Source organism: Lentinula edodes, assembly GCF_021015755.1.
Source record: "Lentinula edodes strain Le(Bin) 0899 ss11 chromosome Unknown C8R40scaffold_40, whole genome shotgun sequence".
Lineage (NCBI taxonomy): Eukaryota > Fungi > Basidiomycota > Agaricomycetes > Agaricales > Omphalotaceae > Lentinula > Lentinula edodes.
Genome location: NW_025764346.1, coordinates 125,449 through 148,344, shown reverse-complemented (window position 1 = coordinate 148,344; position 22,896 = coordinate 125,449). Strand labels below are relative to the sequence as shown.

The window sequence follows — 22,896 nt, the reverse complement described above, 5'->3', positions numbered from 1 at the left end:
TCGCGGGTGAGGTCGGTGTGGTTTAGTCCTGTAAGCAAGGTTTGTAGAAGTGCCGTATTCACGGCGCTCGGCTGTGGTGTATGGGGCATCATAGTCGATGATGAGGTGTGTGAGGTGGAATGGGATGGGGATCTTGGGTAGGAGGAATCTTGGTTCACCGTATATGCCTCGAGAGAATGGGTCGGCTGGATTATGAGCGCTGGGGATATAGCGGGTGTGGACCTTGAAATTGAGTTTCGAAGTGATTTCGTGAACAAGTCTGAATATGTTGTTCGTATGTCGGTTCCTGCTCCGCCCATTCCACCAGCCTTCGACCACACCTTCGTTGTCACCCCAGAGCTTATACTGTCCTCCTGCAGTTGCCTCTCTAGCAATAATGAGGACGAGGAGATAGAACCCAACTGCCTCGGCCCATCCAATGTCCCGTTCTCCGTCTTTTCCTTTCCATCCTGGGAGGAGGCGGTATGCTCGCCAGAAACCTTTGATATACAGGCCGATACCATAGCCGCTGCTGGCGTCAGAGTAGCCATGGACGTCGATGAGATCTGCAGGTCCTGGAATGGGTGCGGAAATGGGTGAGGATAAGGTGGACTTCCACCAAAGAAGGTCAGCCGGCCATCGGCGGGGTGCCCGGTGCTTTGTCAGCGGTGCTTCGTGGCTGAGCTCTGCTGCGAACTTTTCGAGCTCGATTAAGTATGTACGCCCTATTGGCAGAACTAGACTAATGTGAAGGAGTTTCCCATACATCTTGGCGACCTGTTCAGCGTTGTGTGACCCTCTTTGCTCCCAATCTGCAATTTCCTCTAAGTATTTTCTCCGTTTCTTGGCCGGGACCGATACAATTTTCTCGCTAAGGTTCCATTGAAAGCCAAAGTATGTTGGTTCATTGCAGAAAGGAATGTCTTTGTCCGCCGCCCATGTATATCCAAGGGGGATGGTGATGCGGTCAATGTCACTGAAAGCATAGCAAAATTTGGAGTCCTCCATGGAGCGAGAGGAGAGATGAGATAAGTCCCTGATAGGGAATATGAAGTCATCGTCGAATTCCTCCTGTTGTCCATTTGGGAGGGTATGACCTAGGTATAGGAGTCGACCTTTGCTGTGTATGGCACCTCCTGTGGGGGCTACTCGTTCACGGAGTTGCTCCCGTAGTGAGTTGTATTTGCTAAGATGTTGTTTCAGGATTCTCAGCCACAAGTGATCATCGACCCATTTGGTGAGCGGGCCTAGGCCGTATCCCCGACAGATGTCGACCCCTCCATCAGCTAGGTGACCAAATGTACCTCCTGCCGAGGTGAGACCAAACATGTCTCTGGTATCTATGCAATATTCTTTTTCTGATGTCCGGATGACTACTCCGGGCCATTGAGAGGAGTGTAGTGGGATTAGGCGGTACGCTTCCGAGATGTCCCTTACTGCACCTTGTGAGCCTAGTGGTAAAGTCCAGATCAATCGACATGTGGTTGCAAAGGTGCTCCAGAGACACGGGTACAGGGTAGAGTCAATGTGTGAGTTGATGGAGGAGATTGTTGTGCGTAGTGAAGGAACGTATGTTGGATGATATCAGGATGATATGGATATGATAAATTCTCGAGTAATCTGTATTTTCCTGGTTTGTCGGATTTCGGGATCATTGAGATGGGAGATGTCTGGAATGGCCCTAGGACCCTCTCAATGGTTTCTTGAGTGTAAGGGCCAAGCCATCGGCCTGTGCTAATTTCGTTTCTCATCACAATCTCGAAGGCAGCTTGTGACTCAGGTTCATTGAGTCTATTAGGAGGAGAGAAGGTATGGTATATTCTCGGAATTCCAACATTAAAGCCGTGTCGTATAGACTCGACGAGTGTAGGATATTTAGTGGTTAAGTTGAGTTCAGCAATAGCAAGATTCCAGGCTTCAACCTGTAGAGGGGTGTTGACTCGAGTTTTACTCGCCTTCAGGGCAGTCGCTAGCTCCGTGGTTGCTGCCTGCACATCCTGAACAACGGTGCTTCTCTGGGTGGGCTCGACTTGTGCAACCGTTAGCACGTTGCCAGTCGGCGCAAAGTTCCTGTCCAGCATTGGTGCCGTTCGCAATCTCGAGGAATCCTTGCTTGTTCCAGTTGCAGGTAACCCCGCGTTTCCCGTTCCAGAGGGAGGTCCGTGAGCAATGTCGAACATCATGCCTGTCACGTCCGAGGCATCGGTGACAGCGTGTGAGTGGGGGTTGATTTGAGTCCCGAAAGGAACGTTGAAAGTTAGGATTGTCCGGATGCTTGTTGGCTTTGCGGGGGGAGGTGGAAGGGTAAGGGGCTTGGCGGAATTTATTTGGGGCTTGGCGGCTGGGAAACGGGGAGGATGAGGATGCCTGGGAGAGTTTTTGGAGCTTGGCTTCAACCCTGGCCTCCATTTGTGCTGTAGCGGCTTCGATGTCTATCAGTTCAGAGTAAATAATGGTGCAGGGATTCCCGTTAATGTTGGCGTCAGTAGTTATTGTTGAATTATGTAGCATTGGCAGCAGTCATTTACATAGATATTAGCATCATTATTATTGGTAGTCATCATAGCAATTAGCATTGGCGGCGGGGGTAGTGTAGTCACCGGCAGCAAGGGTAGCGTGGGCATCAGTGGCAAGAGTGGCAGTGGGAGAAGCAATGGTGTTGGTAGCGATTGTGGTGTTAGCAGTGGCCCGTGTTGGAAACGAAGGATTTGAGTTTGTGTTGTGAGGTGGACGCCGGGTGTGTGTGATTGTGGGGAGGGGAGGGTTGATCGTCAGAGGTTGCTTCGGTTTGCTTCGATACAAGCTGCTTACCTTTCAGGCTTTTCTCCTGCCTTTGCTTGACAATTTCTCGGCGGCTTTCTCCAATCACTCTGTCCGAAATTACCGAAAGGTCGAAAGGCTCCTTCCTTTCCATTGCGTCGTACCACGCCTGACGCATCTCTGCGTGGTAATGAGCCATTACCCGGTCTCCATCTTGCTCCTGTAGCTCGCGGTGCATGTCCATGTTGATGTGGAAGGCCGCGAACATGGATATGTAGTTGTCTGGCCATGTTCCTAATCCTAACACGCTGAGGAAAGCACTTTTCGCTCGCATGACCTGGGACCAGGATAGCCGGGAATCGGGGATGGCATTTGGTGAGGCGCGAACGGTGTGAGATCCCACTAGGGAGACGGTTGAACCTGAGAGGGTGTCGCCGTCTTCCACTGCAAACTGAAGGTGATTGGTGTCTAGGGAATCCTTGCTGCGTTCCTTTGCTTCTGTCGCAGCATCAGGGAGGAAGTACCATAAAGGCACGTACTTCCTGGCAGTCATCATCTTCTTGGCGTATGGGTGAAGCTGCAGTGGGATAGAGTCCACCCCGACTCCTTTCTGGAAACTGTATATAGGTTGGCGTTTCTTCTCTGACTCTTTCGCTAACTCTTTCTCTTTCTCCTGCTGTTCCGCTGCGGCGAGTTTCTCAGCATCTGCTGCCTCTTGTATTCTCTGATTTCTCAAAGCCTCTGCTTCCTGCAGTTGTGCCTCGTACTGGACTTTTAGTCCCTCGATGTGAGCCTCCCACTGAGCTTTGAGGCGTTGGGCGGCGAGCTCTTCTGTGGTGATTTCGGGGGTGTTTGCATCTGCAATTAGAGCAGTTCGCATGAATGTGTAAGCTTCACTCGCGAAGTCGGGTGCAGGTATCTTGGTGGGGTCAACTTCTAGTCGTTCGGCCATTTCGTGAGGTTTTGTCAAAAGGGCAAATGAAGTGGTGAGATAAAGAAGAACTAATGGAGCTACTAGGGACTAGTACTGCGAGGCTTCAACGTACGCGTGTCGATGCGGTACCAGCAAGAGCAGGAAGTACCGCATCACGTGTCCGTTCGAAGACTCTAATTTGTCGCATCTCCTTACCTCGACTTACAAATTGCCACTTCACTCAAATACTTACTATGTAAAATGCGTCGTCATCAGTTATCTTCACAAAAAACTATGTCGAACATCTAATAACTATGTAATGTCGAACATCTAATGTATCATGATTCATGAGTAGTAGCCATGTTTATTCCACCTGTATTTATACAGATTTATGCAAACTAAATGGTGATTTTTCACATCGGTGCATAAATTGCCCTTCCGTTTGCTGCTCAAGCAAAAGGATGGCGATCAAAGGGCTTTGGGTACGTTGCCTCTCGATCTCTAAAGCTGACAGTGGCTCTAATTCCTTCAGAACCATCGGATGCCACGCACGATACGCACGTCGTATTCGTCGCCGAAAACTTCTTCAACTGGACCTGTGGTCACTCCGCAGCTGCTGTTGGAGAGGCGAACCGCTTTCGTTGGAACATTTCCTGTCTACCTTGATGCAAAGAACAACTTCACTGCGAAGTTTGAAGCTATTCGTGCGAGAAACAAGGAAGATATATTTGCCTGAGCCTGCATGCCTTGAAGAAAGTTTATCTCTAGGCCTAGGTACAATAAAGCATACTACTGTGAGTATAATCATCGAATCTGTCCCACTGTCACCGGCAAGATATTTGATGGTTCTGTGCCTTCAAGACAATCAACATTGTTATTAGTTCTCCTCCAACTCTTCTAACTCCCAATCTTCAGAAGATGCTTCCTCTAGTGTTACTTGCCACTCCTGACCCCAAGTCTTGAGTTCTGCTTGGTTGAACCGGTGCATGATCATGACAACTTTCTTGTATGAGAAATATCCGCCTAGGGTATCCTCGTCAAAAAATGGCACCTTGCGTGGTCGCCTCCCTGGCTTGAGCGGTTGTTTTGCTGCTAACACTGCCTCCTTGTGATTCTCCAGGTTGAAGATACCACGACGCATAGATCGTTGAAGGGGGATCAACCACGAAGTGAAGCCGCTGAAGAAGGGCTGCGGGAAGGGTTGCCAATCCCCAGCACGAACAATATTTCCTTTCTGCCCAAGAAGAACTCCATCATCCTGCTTATGCCACTTCTCATAACGATGATCTCCAGTAGAAGGAAAACGGACCTTCTCAGTGGGACTGGAATAAAGGGAAACCAGTAAGAGAATAACGTAGAAGACGGACTCCAAATCGTGGCGGAACCGATGTGGACCTTGCCACTGAGACGAGTGTTGTTCATACGCCATGTACGGTTTGGTTCCCGTTCGAAATTTGGATGTCGACACTTCATTTTGCGTGCTCAACCAGCTTGCGAAGTCCCAATCATTTAATACACCGTATTTCTGCCCATTCTTTTCGCGGACCATGATATTACCCTCACTGATATCGCGATGAAGGATTTGAGGATATTTCCAAGCCCAATGATGACCTAGGGAATGGGGTGTAAGATAGATGATAGTGAGGATGAATGTAACTCACATTGAACAATATCATAGAACACTTGCGCACATTCCTTCTCAGTCTTAAAAGTTGACAGTGGATGCAATTCCTCCATAATAATGCCACGCACCACATGCATCTCGTACTCTTCCCCAAAAATTTCCTTTAACTGAGCCTGCGGCGACTCCGCAGAACAGTCGATGTCGAATGAATAGTAGATTTCAGGCAAGTGGTTGAGTACCCAGGCGTGTTCTCCCGTCGCCTTCTCCTTACATTTATCCATGAACGCCTTCTCGGATGCTCGAGTTTTGCTAGGAAAGCTGAGTTTCAAAACCAGTTTCTTCCCGGACCAATCGCACTGACTGCTACTCTCGCAGACGCATGTTACTCGCATTACCATGGACCCCCGACCAATTACACCGTTTGAGCGAAACAGAACACGCCCCATCTTCACAGTTCGTGTTCCCTTCTTTCCGCAGGGAAATGTGAAAGAAAATCCTTCCTTGAATTCAATTCTTCCACTTGACGGATGCCCCTTGTCGTTTGCAGGATCAGGATACTGGAGAGTGGTGAGGTCTTTCATGAAACTTGTGTTGAAACCAAGTACTATTCCGGGCGCTTCTCTGGGGACAAGCCGCACAGTTGTTTCTTGCGAAAGTAAATCGGTCTTCATTGTTTTCGAGTTTCAATATTTATTATGTTAGAGGAATGTAAAGAAAATTGCTGGCGCGCAAACTCCTACGGAGTCGGATCACCCGTGGATGTGTGCGGATGCGGCCGGGAAAGGTGCGCCACCGATAAAGCGTTAAAATTTCGAAACGACCACCACATGTGGGCCCTACTTGGAATTGGAGAGGCCAAAGGCCCCCTCCGAGCCAGACGAAGGAGGCTCACATGCGTCCCGGAGGTGTCGAACCTGATTTCAGCGCATCTTCTGCCGGGCCGTCGTCATCCCGAGACTGTCAACAAATACCAGAATCCCGCTACACTGGCTCTATGATCTTGAGACTCAGATGGATCTACTGAGCACCCTTGAAGCTTTGTTAGAAGCTTTGGAGAAAAATGGTTGTTTCCATTATCATTTCATCTCTTTGAATACTGACTGTCGCTTGTTACGCTCTGTGCATAAAGCTCGCATGCGATCGAGCTACACAAGTACAATAGATTGCCACCAAATAAGCAAAATATTAATACATCGATTGTAGAGAGCTGTATAAAGTTGTACAAAAGCATAACGGCCGACATTCAGTAGCATTGAACAATTAAAAGGTAGAGAACAGATCCCTGGAACTGCAGTCCGACCTGGAAGGCTTGACATCTTAAACTGGCACTTGGAGTATCTTCTGCCATTCACGACCGCGGGTGTTGAGCTCCTCCTTCTTGAATCGATGCATGACAGAAACAACTTTTTCATAAGAAAAATGGCCACCTAGGGTATCATCATCGAAGTACGGTACCCCCATAGATTCTTCGTTATTCTCGCGGGCTTGTTGAGCATCTATCTCCATCATTATGTGCATATTGAGTCCAATGAAACCATACAAAAGAGAGCGTTGGAGTGCGATCAACCATGAATTGAAGCCGCTGAAGAAGGGCTGCGGAAAGGGTTGCCAATTCCCAGCACAAACGATATTTCCTTTCTGCCCAAGAAGAACTCCATCATCCTGCTTATGCCACCTCTCATAACGATGATCTCCAGTAGAAGGAAAACGGACCTTCTCAGTGGGACTGGAATAAAGGGAAACCAGTAAGAGAATAACGTAGAAGACGGACTCCAAATCGTGGCGGAACCGATGTGGACCTTGCCACTGAGACGAGTGTTGTTCATACGCCATGTACGGTTTGGTTCCCGTTCGAAATTTGGATGTCGACACTTCATTTTGCGTGTTCAACCAGCTCGCAAGGTCCCAATCATTCAATACACCGTATTTCTGCCCATTCTTTTCGCGGACCATGATATTCCCCTCACTGATATCGCGATGGAGGATTTGAGGATATTTCCAAGCCCAATGATGACCTAGGAAATTGGGTGTAAGATAGATGATAGTGAGGATGAATGTACATAACTCACATTGGACAATATCGTAGAACACTTGTGCGCATTCCCTCTCGGTCTCCAAACTTGACAGTGGATGCAATTCCTCCATAATGATGCCACGCACCACACGCATCTCGTACTTTTCCCCGAAAATTTCCTTCAACTGAGCCTGCGGCGACTCCGCAGAAAAGTCGATGTCGAATGAATAGTAGATTTCAGGCAAGTGGTTGAGTACCCAGGCATGTTCTCCCGTCGCCTTCTCCTTGCATTCGTACATGAACGTCTTCTCGGATGCTTGAGTTTTGCTAGGCCAGCTTAGCTTCAAAACCAACTTCTTCCCGCACCAAACGCACTGACCACTACCCTCGCAGACGCACTTTACTCGCATTACTAAGGGGCCCTGACCAAATATACCATTTGAGCGAAACAGAACGCGCCCCACCTTCACAGTGCGTGTTTCCTTCTTTCCGTAGGGACATGTGTAGAAAGATCCTTGAATTTTTCCACTTGAAGGATGCTCGTTGTCATTTGCAGGACCAGGATACTGGAGAGTAGTGGGGTCTTTCATGAAACTCGTGTTGAAGCCAGGTACTATTCCGAGCGCTTCTGGCGACAAGCCGCGCAATTGTTGGATCATCTTGCTAAAAATAAGTCGGTCTTTACTCTTTCCGAGATCCAATATCTTGTATGTTTATTTTCAATTCACGCAAAAACACGGGGGGAAAGAGTTCGGGACACTTACCCCAGACTCAACAATTGCCTGAAATTAAAGATGAGTACAGATCAAGCCAAAAGCAAACGGATTCATAGCTACCGAACGGTCGTAGAAAACGCCACGAACAAGTTGAGAGTCAACAATAAACAAGATAAAGTGAGACCGAGGAAATCCGAATGAGATAGCGTCACGTGCGTAGCCGCCGAGCTGTTGCCTTGCTTTCTTTGCCAGACCCTTCTTTGTTCGCTTTAGATCGTCCTCAAATGTATCCTGACTCGAGACTCTGCTGCTGCTAGTGGACTGAACCGGTGTGTTGCTGCGTCTGGTCTTCGACACAGGTTTATTGATTGAGATTCACGTCGAGCAGTCATGACTGTGATATAAATCTTGATGAAACCACTGACGAAGCCCTTTGAAAAGGAGATCTTTGGCATATCCTGCTTTCCAACAAGACATCAGAAAGCAGATAATTTTTAGAAAGAGGACAGAGGATGCTATATTACTATTAGCATATATTTTCCATGTTACAACCGCGATACAATAAATATTCGTAGACAGACGGATATATGAATGACCTGTAATCATCAAAGCACGCTTACGAGCTCCAACATGGTCCCGAGCATGAAAACTAAGCCCGTAACACCAGCTGTATTACAACTAGTGAATAATGGACTGGCCGCTGACGATGAGGATGGAGATGATGCTGTTGTTGATGCTGCTGGTGCGGTCGTTGAACCGCGTCCGGCAGTGGTGTCTGAGTTCTTTGTGTTGGTAGTACTCGTACCATTTAGACTGAGCGGTGGCAATGTATTGATTGTCGTAGAAGCGGAAGCAGGAGATGTCGATGAAGACCCAGCTTCAGCGCTAGCACTAACTCTTGAAGCCAGAGGACGAGAGGACGAAAACGGCCCAATGGCAGGGAACGGCAAAGTAGCAGGGAGCGTTGTGAATAAGGGCAGTGAAGTAACAGACAGACCACCGGGAATATTGCTATCGATCTCGCAAAGATCGTTGAGGTCACTATCCATCGTCTCCTGGTCATCTTCCGTGCACGAGATTGCAGAGCACTGAAGTATAGCTGAGACAAACTGTGATTCTGCACAGAAGCAATCGGGGTCATCTCTGTAGAATATATGCTTCAGCGCAATGACTGTTGATATGACCCATTTTTATTTGAGTCTATAATGCAGTAATTATGCATTTTCAACTGTAAAGTACTATCAGTGATGCTGAGACTGGACAGTACATTGTATTCAGAGAAAACACACAGAACTACACAGTGATTGCATCTGAATGACACTTAAGTGGGTCTTCATAGCATAATACAGTTGTATTTCCAAGTAACAAAGCTCTAATACTAAAACCCACACTTGTGTTTGACTTGGACTGTGACAATATCTGCAGGATTAAAGTGTTTCGAGCTTCACCTTTGTATAGCATTTCAATAGAGCTGAATGATAAGATTGAAAGATAACAATATTCCGGACCTCTGGAGTTAATTCCGAGAATATCAGAAATGATTTAGCATATGTCCCTCATCCGGAAAGCCTTCCGAGGTACAGCATGATTTCCATCAAAGGTAGCACATGGTACAACAGGACCACATGCTACTCCGAGATGCAGCATGATTTCCATCAAAATCAGCACATGCTACAAAAGTTCCACATGCTACAATGATTGATATCAGTTGTTAAGGGTTATTTTGAGGATATATAAGGAGGGTGCTGGGCTCTAAATGAGAACAAGCACTTCCCCCCCCACTTCTGAGAGGATTTGGTTGGTTGGTTAGTAGCTTCTGGCTATAGTGACAAGTGCACTTTAAACAAAGATGATACAGTGTTGACTTTCACTTTAAACAAGTTAGAGTTTAAGAAAGACAGAAAGAAAGAAAGTTCAAAGTCACAGATTACCATTATGCTTCAGAGTTAATAGCAGTCAGAGTGCTGTGAGTAGTGCACACTCTTTCTGTGGATTGTACTTGTAGTGTATAATACAAATCAGAGGTTTTGTTCAGTTCAGATAAAGTCAAAGAAAGATTTAGCATGCCCGAGTTTGATAAAATCTCGAGAAGAAAAACTATTCAACCTATACATTATACCCACATGATGTAGATATTTGTAGAGTTGCAGTGTTATCTTGCTTTTTCAATGATAAACCCCCTTGAACTTAGTGTGTGATGATGGTTTGTGTTGGTGTTGGTGTGAGTGTTAAAGCTTGCATTAGCATTTTATGCATAGCCCAGAGTCAGCATATCATATGGAGCCCACCGCGAGGGGGTTTTAAAGCAGAAAATACTTGCACTTTGCATTATCCTCATCCAAAAGCAATAACAAGTTCATTCCGAACATGTTTAATATTGCACATCACATTGGTCCATGTAAATTGGCACTTTGAGCAATGCTTCAGATAATGCATTTGAGCTGAACTATACATCATGTTCAACCTGTGCATTGGCTGTTGTTAATAAATTGCCCAAGTTCCAATCAACTTATACATGTTCACCATATCCAAACTAAACTACTTTGGAAAACAAAACACTAGGCATAGTGAAATGCTTCGAACTCCTTGCCCTTCAAACCCCCTGCTGGGGCCCCTCTATTGCACAGAATGGTTAGCTGCATACTACTGTTGCAGTTATGTCTTGCAATTGCCTGAAATTATTCCATATTGCTCTCAGTATTGAAAAGTCTTTAATCAAAGACACCAAAAACATTGGAAAAGTCCTTGATTTGAAAAGAACAAAAACATAAAGAAAATCCATCAAAGCACAAAAACACTCAGAAAAAGCAACAAAGCTCAAAGATATTGATTTCACTTGTACTTTTCTCTTTGATTCTTGACTGCTTCAACAGCATCAAGTGTTGTAACATCATGAAACATTGTTATAGCTTCAACAGCTTTTATATACCAAGGAATAGAACTCTGTACTTTTACCATGCAGAGGTTGAAGTATGCAGTATTTCTCGGAGAATGCTAGATTAAGAGAACAACCTCAATGTTCAAAGCTTAACAAGTAGTGAATGAAGTTGAAGAAGCTATGGGATTTGTCCCTTGCTTTTACAGTACATTATGCAGAAAATGAATGCTTCTATATCCCAAAGGATTTAATTCTGCACACTGACCAAGCACAAGTTAAATTATGCTATATTTATTTGCATGCAAGATATAGAGTTGATTCTTGAAATGTAAAGCTTGGAAAGTCCAGAATGAAATCAGGTGAACTTCCGAGTTCAGAAGTAGTTGAAGAGACTATGGGATCTGACCCTTAGTTTCACAACATGCATTCCAGAAAACAAATCTCGGAGATCATGTCAAGGAAATGACAAGTTTGTTTTAATGCAACTTGACAAAAAGAAGAAAGAAGAAATGAATGCTAGACTCTGTTTTGTATGGTTCATTATTCAAGAGAAGAAATTAATCTGGAGAGACAGAAAAGCTTATGTTTCAAAAGAGGCCTTGATTAGAAAACTACAAATGAAGTCAGTGGTTGTTATCTTGAAAATCAGTCTGAGTACATAACTTGAATAGACAAGAAACTTGACCCTCGGGAATGCAAAATCTCTTTGAATTGAATATTCAACAAGTCTCATGATTGTTGATGCTTTCTTTGATAAAGCAACACCACTTGTAGTTCAAGGAATGATTAGATTGAACAAAGTTTATGAATAATGGCATTGATATGGGAAGTCAACTTGAAGTAAGTTGGTCCTGAGTTCATGGACTTCATAAGATGTATTGAAGGAATGTATACTGAATACATGTATACAAGAGTGAAAATGAAAAGAATGACTTGTTGCAAATCCTGAAACAAAGATTTGAGAATTGAGACACAAGAGAAGAACTTCCCATCAATTATTGGTTGAAGTTCAAAGCTATAGACACAATCCTACTTGGCAATGAAAAACAACAGTACAGTGTTAAGTTGGGAATTGTTCACAGCAAAGACTTAAGAAGATGCATGAATCATAGTTCTGTTTATAAATTTGTTACATTCTATCTGATATCAAAGTCAGCATAGTTTGTATCTATACAACTTTAAAAGTGAATGAACATGGAAATAACAAATATCCGAATTTGATGGTCCTGTATAATAGAAAAGAATTCAGTCAAAACATTGAGAAAGAATTGTTACATGTCTTGGAAACAAAAAGCTTGAATGGGAACAACTTTGTGTTTATTGTAACTGAAATGGCAGAATCACAAAGACATGGTTGTGTTGTCTGTTATATTCTTGATGGTTCTGCCTGTGGAGAAAGATTTGAAGGTTTGATTTCAATTCTTGGTCAAAGTTCGAAGTTATAAGCAAGTACTGAATGATTTCTCAAGAATGAAAATCAACAGTATACTGTTAAGTTGTAAATTGTTACAGCAATACCCTGAAAAGGCTTGTAGAAAATGATAGTCCTGTTGACATGTGTGTTACATTCTATTTGATATCAGAGTCAGCATAGATTTGTACTTATCCAACTTTTGAGTGGAGTCAAACATTGGAACCCAAATTGTAGATGTTCAACAGAATAATTGTTGTATCCAAACTTTAATGGTTCAGCATGATAAAGAAGATCTTGGTCTTAATCAGACAACAATCTTGTGAAGTGAAGAAATTGTCTTTGAGAAGATTTGAATGGAAACAACAGCATGTTCAGAAAATGAAGTGGAAGAAAAATCACAAGAACAGTGGTATATATATATTGGTTGTCATATTCTTGTGTGCAGAATGGTCTGTGTATAGAAAGCATTGATTGAATGACTTTGATGTTGGACAAGTACACATGGAACATCATTGAACTTATGATTGTTGAACCTGTTCAGATTGATTCAGATAAATATCATGAACATGAATCAGGTTTACCTTACCAAAGCATAAGAAAGTAGAACTCCTCTGAGAAGAACCCCTTCAAAACCCAAGGCTTATTGTAGCTTGAAAATGGAATGAACACAGAATTAAAGAACTAGAACTTGGCAATGAAAAGCACAGCCATATGTAATTCAAACTTGGCTGTTCCGAAAATGTAAGATAGTAGTGTTTGAAACACTCAGCTCAAGAACAAGAAGAAAAAGCGGAAGCAAAGTTTGGCAACTTGGTTTCAGAAATCATGTTCAATTGTACTGACTTAAATACACAATTAACAGTATGATGGTGTTAATGTCCAGACAAGTGAAGAACTTATTGCATTGTAGTTCTGTTGCTGTCAAACTTTCAGAGATTCACAGTCTCCATTGATAGTTTGATCACAGTAAACAAATCCGAGAAAAGTGAACTCTGAGAGTGAAGTGTTGTACAGTGCAGAAGCAGCTTAAGTGCTCAATGTCATTACTCTGAATTGAAGCTACAAGTGCATAAGCAATCAACTGTCACATACATTCAAATTCAAAGTTAAGAAGGACTTGAAGAAAGTCAATTATTTGCTGATGTCTTGTATTCATGAACTTGAGCTAAACCATTGAAAAGAATGTCTTGTAATAAAGAATGAATAGTCCATTGTTTAATGAGTGTCGAACAATGAGCTGGAAAGACAGTATTTTTGAGCACAAGATTGAATATAAAATCCAGGTCAAAAGTTGAAAAGTAAAAACTTCGAGATGAGAATAATCTTAAGTGGAAATTATACTCTGAAAGAAACATGAACAGAATATGTAGCTTGAAATTGAGAAATATAATATGGAGCAATCCTTAAAAGCATAGTAGGACTTTGAAAGCACAATTCAGATTGTCACAATAAGTACCAGTAGCTTGAGCTATTGAACAATTTGGATAGATGTCATTTGCAAAGAAAGTCTGTTCATGTTGAAAGTAGCAGTTTGCCTGAATAAGAAGATAAGCACTGAAGCTTGTCAGAACGGAATAAAGTATTTATGAGTTGAAGCTGGTGCAATAACTGATAGTCATGCATTATTTGAAAGCTTCTGATATACAGAAAAAGATTGACAGTTGAAAGCTACATAATAAGCAAAGAGTAAACAGTATGTTGTGCTAAAATGGCTCTTTTAGTAAAATGCAGAGGCTGAACTTGGAGGATTCAACAACAGCAGAGAAAATGAGTTCAACTCAACACTTGTTATTCCATGTATTGTACAAGCTCAGTATTGAAATAGTTGAAAGTCAGAGCCCCAGAACCTGTATAGTTCAGTGAACTGAGGACAGTTCATATTAAGAAAAGGGGGGATGATATGACCCATTTTTATTTGAGTCTATAATGCAGTAATTATGCATTTTCAACTGTAAAGTACTATCAGTGATGCTGAGACTGGACAGTACATTGTATTCAGAGAAAACACACAGAACTACACAGTGATTGCATCTGAATGACACTTAAGTGGGTCTTCATAGCATAATACAGTTGTATTTCCAAGTAACAAAGCTCTAATACTAAAACCCACACTTGTGTTTGACTTGGACTGTGACAATATCTGCAGGATTAAAGTGTTTCGAGCTTCACCTTTGTATAGCATTTCAATAGAGCTGAATGATAAGATTGAAAGATAACAATATTCCGGACCTCTGGAGTTAATTCCGAGAATATCAGAAATGATTTAGCATATGTCCCTCATCCGGAAAGCCTTCCGAGGTACAGCATGATTTCCATCAAAGGTAGCACATGGTACAACAGGACCACATGCTACTCCGAGATGCAGCATGATTTCCATCAAAATCAGCACATGCTACAAAAGTTCCACATGCTACAATGATTGATATCAGTTGTTAAGGGTTATTTTGAGGATATATAAGGAGGGTGCTGGCCTCTAAATGAGAACAAGCACTTCCCCCCCCACTTCTGAGAGGATTTGGTTGGTTGGTTAGTAGCTTCTGGCTATAGTGACAAGTGCACTTTAAACAAAGATGATACAGTGTTGACTTTCACTTTAAACAAGTTAGAGTTTAAGAAAGACAGAAAGAAAGAAAGTTCAAAGTCACAGATTACCATTATGCTTCAGAGTTAATAGCAGTCAGAGTGCTGTGAGTAGTGCACACTCTTTCTGTGGATTGTACTTGTAGTGTATAATACAAATCAGAGGTTTTGTTCAGTTCAGATAAAGTCAAAGAAAGATTTAGCATGCCCGAGTTTGATAAAATCTCGAGAAGAAAAACTATTCAACCTATACATTATACCCACATGATGTAGATATTTGTAGAGTTGCAGTGTTATCTTGCTTTTTCAATGATAAACCCCCTTGAACTTAGTGTGTGATGATGGTTTGTGTTGGTGTTGGTGTGAGTGTTAAAGCTTGCATTAGCATTTTATGCATAGCCCAGAGTCAGCATATCACTGTATACAGAGAAAGCTAGCGACTGACGTGGTGCATCCAATTTCCGACAAATAAAATTGCATGCAGTCATCACTGCAGGCTGGTAAGTCCAAGCTTTGGACTTCGGCATCTGTGATTGGAATAGTAGCAGCAAAAACTAACATGTTAGCAAAAATGAACACTGAAATTTTATAAATGAAGGGCGACATTGATCTGTTAGGTGTCCGTATTCAGGGCATAACAAGCAGTCAACGACATAGAGGGGACTTAAATGGATGAACCAAGATCTGATGACCATCTCAGTCAGTCAAATGAGATGGTCAAACAACCTAAGCGGTGAACTTACCTACACGCTATGAAAGCCAAGACCGAGACCAAACAGCAACTTGAATAGCTCCAGTAAGCTTGTGTCGAGCTGAGCTGCAGCTGCAATCACATGAGCTACGAGGAACAGTTCACTTTGACCTGGCATCGACAATTTAGTCGTTTATTCAGTAGTGCAAGGTTGGCTGTACAGAAATCCCGAATGATAGAGGGACGCCATCACGTGGCCGCAAAACTGTACAACATTATCATACGCGTGTTGAACGCGTTTAAAGGAACAGAGACTGGGTATATACTAATAGTTTCATATTGGCACAAATAGACATTGAGATCCAGACCAAAATTTACAGTAAGTAACTTTCAGCTTTACCTTGATGTACATATGCCCAATGCATTTTCGTAAAAAATAGATAATGATACCCCGATACCCCTAGCACGAGGACAAACCACTCAAGCCAGATCCGCAAGCATTCGTGAATGAGTCTGCCTTGGTATCAGTCAGACTGATTCCGGAGAACTGTAATAACAAGTCAATCATTACTACGCTGTATTTAAATTAGCTGGAAAAAATCCTTACTGCTATATCCTTGCACGGAGTAGCCTTGTTACAGTCCAGTAGGACAGCGGGACGAGTCGGGGTACCTGTTCCCTATTGATTATACACCCAGAGTGGATGCAATGTAGAGTTAATTTGTCATGAGCGGCCGTGCCTGTACAAGAATGCTCGAACTGTTCTTACCTGGAAATTCTCAAATGTCACATCAGAGATTTGGAGGGTGCCGGTATCAGTAGTCCCTCCCTGAGACGTTGAGATCCTATGTTCAGGCCTCATACAAATATACAGCGACTTTGGGTGACTTACCTCCCAGAAGGCACTAATGTCTGTATTGCGAGGTTTCACCTCTCGGAAATTGATATAAGAATGAGACGGAAGAAAACTCACAGATTGGATAAGCGGCAGCACTCTGAGATATTCATTAGGAAACCACCAATGTAAACAGTCAATCACGACGAGAAAAGTATCCTTACAAGAGTAAAACCAGTGAATGTGACATTCTTCACAGTCCCAGCACAGTTGGGATAGCTCTTAATCATCACACCTGCATCGGAATTGGATATTGTGACGTCGCTGTAGTAGACATTCTACATGAAGCATGCGAGAGGCGAGTGAATGTAATATCAGCATAAACGAATGAACTATGGGTTGCACGTAAGTGATTTACCTGTACGTCGACGCCAGTAGCCCCGGAGCCAAAGGATCCAATATTACAGCCTGCAATATGATAGATCTTTGATGAACCCAATAAGTAGTGTTCGCCCAAAGCTTACCAGCTGTGTATCTGCAAGTGATCCTTTCTGCAACAAAACCCTGTCAATAAATCATGAACGAAGTCAGCATCTTTTGAGGAACACAGAGACTATGACTCGACACGCACATTGGTGGGCGTCTTGACTGTAACACATTCATCTACAAGTACGGAAGATGCGGTCCATAAGGAAATCCAAATATGTGAACGTCCAATGCCTACCACCATTCTAAATGAAACAAATTAAGACAGAGAAAAGGGAGCAGGAACGGGTACAATCGTACCTCCACAGTAACATCATGCACGTAGTTGTTGTTGCCGCTCATATCGAAACCGTCAGTTTCACCTAAGGCCATAGTATAGATTTTAGATCAAGCGTAGATTAAAGAATGAGGGCTGAATGCCTACTAACCGATGTGAGATGCGATGATGGACATATCGTGAGCTTCATTGCTATGGTGTAATTGAATCCATCAGAAATACTTTCCTCGTAGAAGTATTGGTACTAACTTGTTGCCTATCAAAAATCATGCCATTAGTCATGATACAGCGAAAACAGTCAAAGAGGAGGTTCATACTCACCAATCATTGTAACATGGAACATGGGTGCGTCGTAGAGGGTGATAGCCGTGATTTCGCAACTAGGAAGAAAAAAATAACGGCGGAATCAGCTTAGTTCGCGGCCATCAAACGGACCGACTGACTTGTTACAGGTTTGGAATCTTATGAGACGGGGACGACTGGGATACAGTGTGAGCTACAGGATTTTGTGCTGTTCATTCAGAAGGGATGTCGGATTGAAATAAAGGCGGTTGTTGACGTACATCTCCACCGGGACGATAGCGGTACCCGTTGCCTGAACATGATTTAGACCTCTCAAGGGAAGTGAGAGTTGAGGTGAAGGACGTACCGTAGATTGCACCAGGACCGTTGAGAAGAATGTTTTCGCAGTTCTGCGCAAGATCTAAGCCGGCGAAAATAGAAATAGACTGTGGTTAAAGTTCAAAAGCTTACCTCAAACGTGAGCATTGTCCCAGTTAAAGAAGGATTGAAAGGTAAGAATATGTCACCAGCGATATGGAGGTTCCAGTTGGCCGCGTCATCGAAAGTTACCGTAGATCTACAATCAGGGAATAATAAGACTCGGAAGTTAGACCAATATCATTTTCTACATACGCGAGAAGATAGTTCCCTGCAGGAACGTAGAGGAGCACGTCCGTGGCGACGGTGGTTGTTACTTGTGGTATAACACACTCTTGCCAAGCTTTCGTCAAAGCTGGTCCCAAGTCCGTTGCGTTGTCCGCAACAGCACCTTTTGAAGTAAGAGTGAGCGAGTTACCAGATTCAAGGGCAATCACTATACACTCACCGTAATTAAGGACGCTACACTCAATGAAGGCTAGAGCTTCCTGGGCATGCATCAGGCTTAAGAGAAAGACCGTAGCAGCAGAAAGAAAAGCCTGCATGTTCACCAGGGTTGCAAATGTGGGTTATCTTTCGTTCGTTGTCTTTTAAGAGAAAACGCCAGGAACTAGTACTTCATAGAGACATCATGGTTCAGGCACGCAATGGAGAGCAATCGGTCCGCCCTCGCCAATATTGTAGCGAGAATAACTTGAACGAGCAACTAAGGAACAGTGGATTAAGCGGTGAGATACGCCATGATGCCAGTTGCCATGCGAGTTGAAAGGGTCTGAGAATACATGTGAGATGAGCTATAGAGCATCTCTTTGACCATGAAATCAAATGGAAAGTCATGAGTGGATAAACGCAGGATAAACGATAGCTGCTTGGCAAGTATAGCAGTGCAAGAGCGTCAGGTGGATGAAAGAAAGTCTTGGCTATTCTTGATTATTGAGAAGGTATTCCGGCGATAATCCCAACAAATATCCGAAGAGAAGAAGACACAAAGGCCTAAGGATACAAAGTATGAGAACGAGAGGAAACGCCGTACTAATACATTATCTAGCACACACCGGAAGCAAACTGAAAATTTTTATGTAACTCACGATCGGCCCTTCATAATGAGTGAGGACTAGGCGTGACTAGGAATGACTTGACTTGAACGTAGCATTGTACAGCATCACTCGAGATTACAGTAAGTAATACTGGGAGAGAGACTGGGAGCCGCTACATACGACGAAGGAAGACAACGTGCGAAGAATTGAACCGGATTGATGTCGGTTCACCACTTCCGCCGGACCTTCCTTCCGCCTTTGTTGCTCCGCTCTTTTTGCCAGAATCAAGGACCGAAAGGGATCTCCCGCCTGGAATTGTAACAGGCCCAGACGGGAAACCATGTCAAGCTTGTACCTCCTGGAGACTTTGGAAACCCGCTATAATGACACAGGAGCAAAGTCACAACAAAACAGCTGCTTCAGGAGCTGCCACTACACTTGCAACTTCTCCTGCTTCAGCTTCACTCGAAATCCCACTCACAAATTGTCCACCAGACTCTGAAGAGCTTGGCCACGCGACTTGGACGTTCCTACATACAACCGCGGCCTACTACCCGGTACGGCCTACACCCACACAGCGCGCCATTATGCTTACTCTATTACACTCCTTGCCGGTACTTTATCCATGTACACATTGTGCAGACGATTTCGGTGAAGATATCAAGCTGAACGCGCCGGACGTTAGTGGAAGGGCTGGATTGAGTCGGTGGTTGTGCGAGAGACACAATCAGGTGAATAGGAAGCTAGGAAAGGAGACATTCGATTGTACGAAGACGGACGAGAGATGGAAGGATGGTCCAGCAGATGGAAACTGTGACTGAAATTGAACGCGAGCTCCTTGGAAAAATCTGCAGCTGATTCAATTCCCTAGTATTTAGTAAGAACGATTTAGATGTCTAATTTTTCCTCTGTACTGACTAAACATATGCATATGTTAACAGACTATGTATCGTAGCAGATCGTAGCAGGTTCAAAATACACCCTAACACACTACCTTCTCCGGCGGATCTTCTCGGTTTCCCATCGTTGCGAAATGAGCACATATAGCCATTACCGTACATCACTGTAACACGAGCGTATATGGCCTCCAGGGACATTCCAACATCGGCTTTCTACAAAACGCCCTCTTTCTTCGATTTTCCCCAACAGAGCTGGTCTCTTTTCCCTACTGCATCGTACTCAAAAAGCGCCAGTTGCCCTATACTTCCAACGCTTTTCCTCTTTTCCAATGCAAAACACTAAAACATCAACCATGTTTCACTCTTATTCCTTGCTCCAAACAGCTATCGCTATCGGAGTCGCTTCCACTGTTCTTGCCATTCCCTTGCCGCCCGCCCCCGGTGCCATGAATGTCGCCGGCATTCCAGGTTTACAAGGCGTAAATTCATTCTCCACTCGTGATGAGCCGGAGGTTCGCGGACTCAAGAATGAAGCGGTGTACGGTCTCTCACGTCGAGACCACCATCGTGATGGGGATGTCTTTGCGGTTGACGTTGAGCTTAACGAGCAACAAGCTCGTCGCTATGGTGAAAATGGCCTTGATATTGAGGCAGAGTCCAACCCCCACTACGACGACGAAGAGTTCACGCACCATGATGTAAGCAGGTCTTGTCTGTTTTGTCTCTATCATTTCTATCTTGATAACACCCTTTCATCATCTCCTTGCCACCAGGATGATGCTTCAGTTGTTCCGACTGAGTTCGTGAACGTCGAAGAGAGTGAACGCGGGGTGCGTTCTCTCTTTCTCTATGTATGTATGCTGTCCATGTTATTAATATGTTTACAGGTTGATGCGACCCAGCTCTCGGTGATCGGAATGGAAGAATTATCAGTCGATGAACCTCTTCTGGGAGAAATGAATCATCGTCAGGATCTTCGACGCACTGTCGTGTCCTCTGTTCCATCTGGCGGGAGCCCTGCCTCCAGCATTCCCGATCATTCACGACTATACCCCCGTCAGTCTGGCATGAATGTAAACCCACCGATAAATGGTGTGATATCCAAAATTCCCTCTTCTTCCTCGTTACGCGACTCAGCCGACCCTAAGGCATCGTTCATATCTTTGGATTCTAACGAGGATGAGGGACCTGTTTACAGGAGTTTATCCCCAGAAGAAAAGGAGGAATATGGTAGTAAATGGAGACCTATGAGGAAAGAGAGCCAGAAAGAGTGGAAAGAAATTGATTGTAACTGGACACGTTACTTGAAGGAAACCTCGACTGGCAAACAACTGAACACGGAGTCTCAAAAATTCCAGGCTTTTGTGAAGGAAGCTCTCTTACGACACAAGAGATACCCGCAGCGAGACACACCTGGAACGGGTGTGCCTCTCAGTCCTCCTGGAGATGATACACCTTCCCACTACCGGCGCTCTGGAAATTTTGGTCCCTTCGGTGCCGACTTGGACTAGTGTAGTTCGGAAGTTTGTAAAGTAGTTAGCGAGCCGTCTTCCTCATGTGTATTTGCCTTGTACTTCGCTGACATTATTCTGTCTTCAACACTGTTGCCTCAATCGTACTATAGTCTGTTTGTGCTGACTGTAATCAAAGTGAGGTTCTCAATTCCATCCGTTGCTTTCTGTGAAACTACTTTGCGGTTCGATATTTACGCCAAGGCTATGATCGACGGTTCACTGCATTCGACTAGGAACAGCATTCAGAACAGTGCGTGGGGGGGGGGGTTCCTCATTTTGCGCAAAATCACTCGAGTTCAAGAAATACATAGCTAGGTTTCAAGTGACTTATTATACTAGTTCCGTCATTATACAACATATTGTATTGTTCAGTACATGGTAAAATGGTTGTTTGGGAATCGGACCTCACCTGTATCCTATCATATCCTTTCCTAGTAATATCTGTTAAGTGAAACTAAACATGTATATATATATGACAGAGACTGAATATAACTGGGAGTAAGGATAACTTAGGATATGATAGCCTTCGCAAATATACACGGGTACAGACAAACTACTATGATACCGTAGTAGATGGGGGAGAGGGTGTTGCAGTCGTCATTATAATCATTGGAATCTTATATGGAAGATCTATGTTGGCACTGCGATATCGACCCGAATCCGGGGTCGCATCGGGCTTCGACTCCCTACTATCATTCGCTGCAGTGCTACTCTGCGTAGCCAATGCTGTAGAAGTAGCCAGTGGTCGAACTTTCTTCTTTCCCTGCGAGAAAGACCACACAACCCTCGACACTGAATCTGATGGAGCTAGCGATGATTCAGTATAGGCATCCCAGTTTTCTTCTTCTTTGTCTAGGGCTTGTTCAACGCTTGGGATAGCGTTGGCTGACATTCGGTTAGGATAGAATCCGTTGGAGTTCAAGTCTGAAAGGGTGTTGCGCCGGGGAAGGGTTCGTCGACGATGCCGCCATACACAATATACCAAGATTGCAAGTAGCAGAAATGCGGAAAGGGAACCAAATATGGCGCCTAAGATGATACCAACCAGAGAGTTCACGCTCGTATCAGATTGCATGGTTGGTGAAGGTGTTGTGCTAAAACACATAACGGGATTTATTACTCAGAAGGCCGAAATCATTCTCCAGAAATGGATCGTGTACTGACCTTTGCTGGGTAGAGTTTGTCAAATCTGTAGAAGTAGTGGGCGTGCTGATTATGCTTAACCTATCTGTTAACTTGAGACTTAGGGTTGCAAGACTTACATCGTGCTAATAGCTGCAGGAAGAGGGGTAACGGTCGGCAGGGATCTAAGAAAAATCAAACAACTCTAGCACCACAAACTATTGATAATTCTGAATACTTACTGTGTTCCAGAACCAATCACCGATGTCCTGGGCGACCTTTTCAGTCATCGATACAAAAATCAACTCTCAATAAACTTACGTTGATATTTGACTGATTCCTGAAGCAGTCGAAGGAGATAGAGATGATATACTGTGAAGGATTTGTGAACTGGCGATTCAAATAGATGATAGATTGAGTCATACATTGGCGAAGAAGGACTGATTGGAGTGCTTACGGTCGTTTGAGACGGGTAGATTCGTGAATATGTAAGTCAT

General features: G+C 43.9%; 6 protein-coding genes across 6 annotated transcripts; 3 read left to right on the top strand and 3 right to left on the bottom strand.

The window, feature by feature from the left end:
* Nucleotides 1-4,370: 4,370 nt before the first annotated feature.
* On the bottom strand, nucleotides 4,371-6,171 carry C8R40DRAFT_1123644 (uncharacterized protein). Its single transcript, XM_046228906.1, has 5 exons — nucleotides 5,314-6,171; nucleotides 4,910-5,263; nucleotides 4,794-4,841; nucleotides 4,477-4,742; nucleotides 4,371-4,393 (listed from the first exon to the last, which is right to left on the bottom strand). The coding sequence occupies exons 1-4, from the start codon at nucleotides 5,945-5,947 to the stop codon at nucleotides 4,690-4,692; spliced, it is 1,089 nt and encodes a 362-aa protein (XP_046082103.1). The 5' UTR covers nucleotides 5,948-6,171; the 3' UTR covers nucleotides 4,371-4,393; nucleotides 4,477-4,689.
* Nucleotides 6,172-6,593: 422 nt separating this feature from the next.
* Nucleotides 6,594-8,461, bottom strand: C8R40DRAFT_1267702 (uncharacterized protein; the record flags this gene model as incomplete). Its single annotated transcript, XM_046233969.1, has 5 exons — nucleotides 6,594-7,291; nucleotides 7,346-7,994; nucleotides 8,055-8,072; nucleotides 8,127-8,354; nucleotides 8,432-8,461. The coding sequence occupies 5 exons, from the start codon at nucleotides 8,459-8,461 to the stop codon at nucleotides 6,594-6,596; spliced, it is 1,623 nt and encodes a 540-aa protein (XP_046082102.1).
* A 175-nt stretch (nucleotides 8,462-8,636) lies between these two features.
* Nucleotides 8,637-9,098, top strand: C8R40DRAFT_1072798 (uncharacterized protein; the record flags this gene model as incomplete). Its single annotated transcript, XM_046226502.1, has 1 exon — nucleotides 8,637-9,098. The coding sequence occupies one exon, from the start codon at nucleotides 8,637-8,639 to the stop codon at nucleotides 9,096-9,098; it is 462 nt and encodes a 153-aa protein (XP_046082101.1).
* A 6,931-nt stretch (nucleotides 9,099-16,029) lies between these two features.
* Nucleotides 16,030-18,855, bottom strand: C8R40DRAFT_1210226 (pectin lyase-like protein; the record flags this gene model as incomplete). The annotated part of the gene is made up of 16 exons (XM_046233182.1): nucleotides 18,083-18,855; nucleotides 17,921-18,026; nucleotides 17,813-17,859; nucleotides 17,731-17,779; nucleotides 17,611-17,663; nucleotides 17,485-17,547; nucleotides 17,319-17,359; nucleotides 17,191-17,252; nucleotides 17,129-17,135; nucleotides 17,036-17,067; nucleotides 16,929-16,968; nucleotides 16,823-16,872; nucleotides 16,612-16,742; nucleotides 16,339-16,414; nucleotides 16,177-16,248; nucleotides 16,030-16,116 (listed from the first exon to the last, which is right to left on the bottom strand). Exons 1-16 carry the CDS (start codon nucleotides 18,370-18,372, stop codon nucleotides 16,030-16,032), a joined length of 1,206 nt encoding a protein of 401 aa, XP_046082100.1. The 5' UTR covers nucleotides 18,373-18,855.
* On the top strand, nucleotides 18,459-19,685 carry C8R40DRAFT_1162841 (ERV/ALR sulfhydryl oxidase domain-containing protein; the record flags this gene model as incomplete). Its single annotated transcript, XM_046230299.1, has 2 exons — nucleotides 18,459-18,481; nucleotides 19,154-19,685. The coding sequence occupies 2 exons, from the start codon at nucleotides 18,459-18,461 to the stop codon at nucleotides 19,683-19,685; spliced, it is 555 nt and encodes a 184-aa protein (XP_046082099.1).
* A 431-nt stretch (nucleotides 19,686-20,116) lies between these two features.
* Nucleotides 20,117-21,390, top strand: C8R40DRAFT_1240036 (uncharacterized protein; the record flags this gene model as incomplete). Its single annotated transcript, XM_046233506.1, has 3 exons — nucleotides 20,117-20,461; nucleotides 20,537-20,593; nucleotides 20,651-21,390. 3 exons carry the CDS (start codon nucleotides 20,117-20,119, stop codon nucleotides 21,272-21,274), a joined length of 1,026 nt encoding a protein of 341 aa, XP_046082098.1. The 3' UTR covers nucleotides 21,275-21,390.
* Nucleotides 21,391-22,896: the final 1,506 nt, after the last annotated feature.

What these genes read in the sequence shown, in the direction of transcription:
- C8R40DRAFT_1123644 (XM_046228906.1), bottom strand. Translation starts at nt 5,947, where the DNA reads ATGAAGACCGATTTACTTTCGCAAGAAACAACTGTGCGGCTTGTCCCC. An exon ending in GTTCTATGATATTGTTCAAT is followed by an intron (nt 5,264 to 5,313) that starts GTGAGTTACATT and finishes CCCATTCCCTAG; the next exon opens with GTCATCATTGGGCTTGGAAA. An exon ending in TGAGAAGTGGCATAAGCAGG is followed by an intron (nt 4,842 to 4,909) that starts ATGATGGAGTTC and finishes CCCTTCCCGCAG; the next exon opens with CCCTTCTTCAGCGGCTTCAC.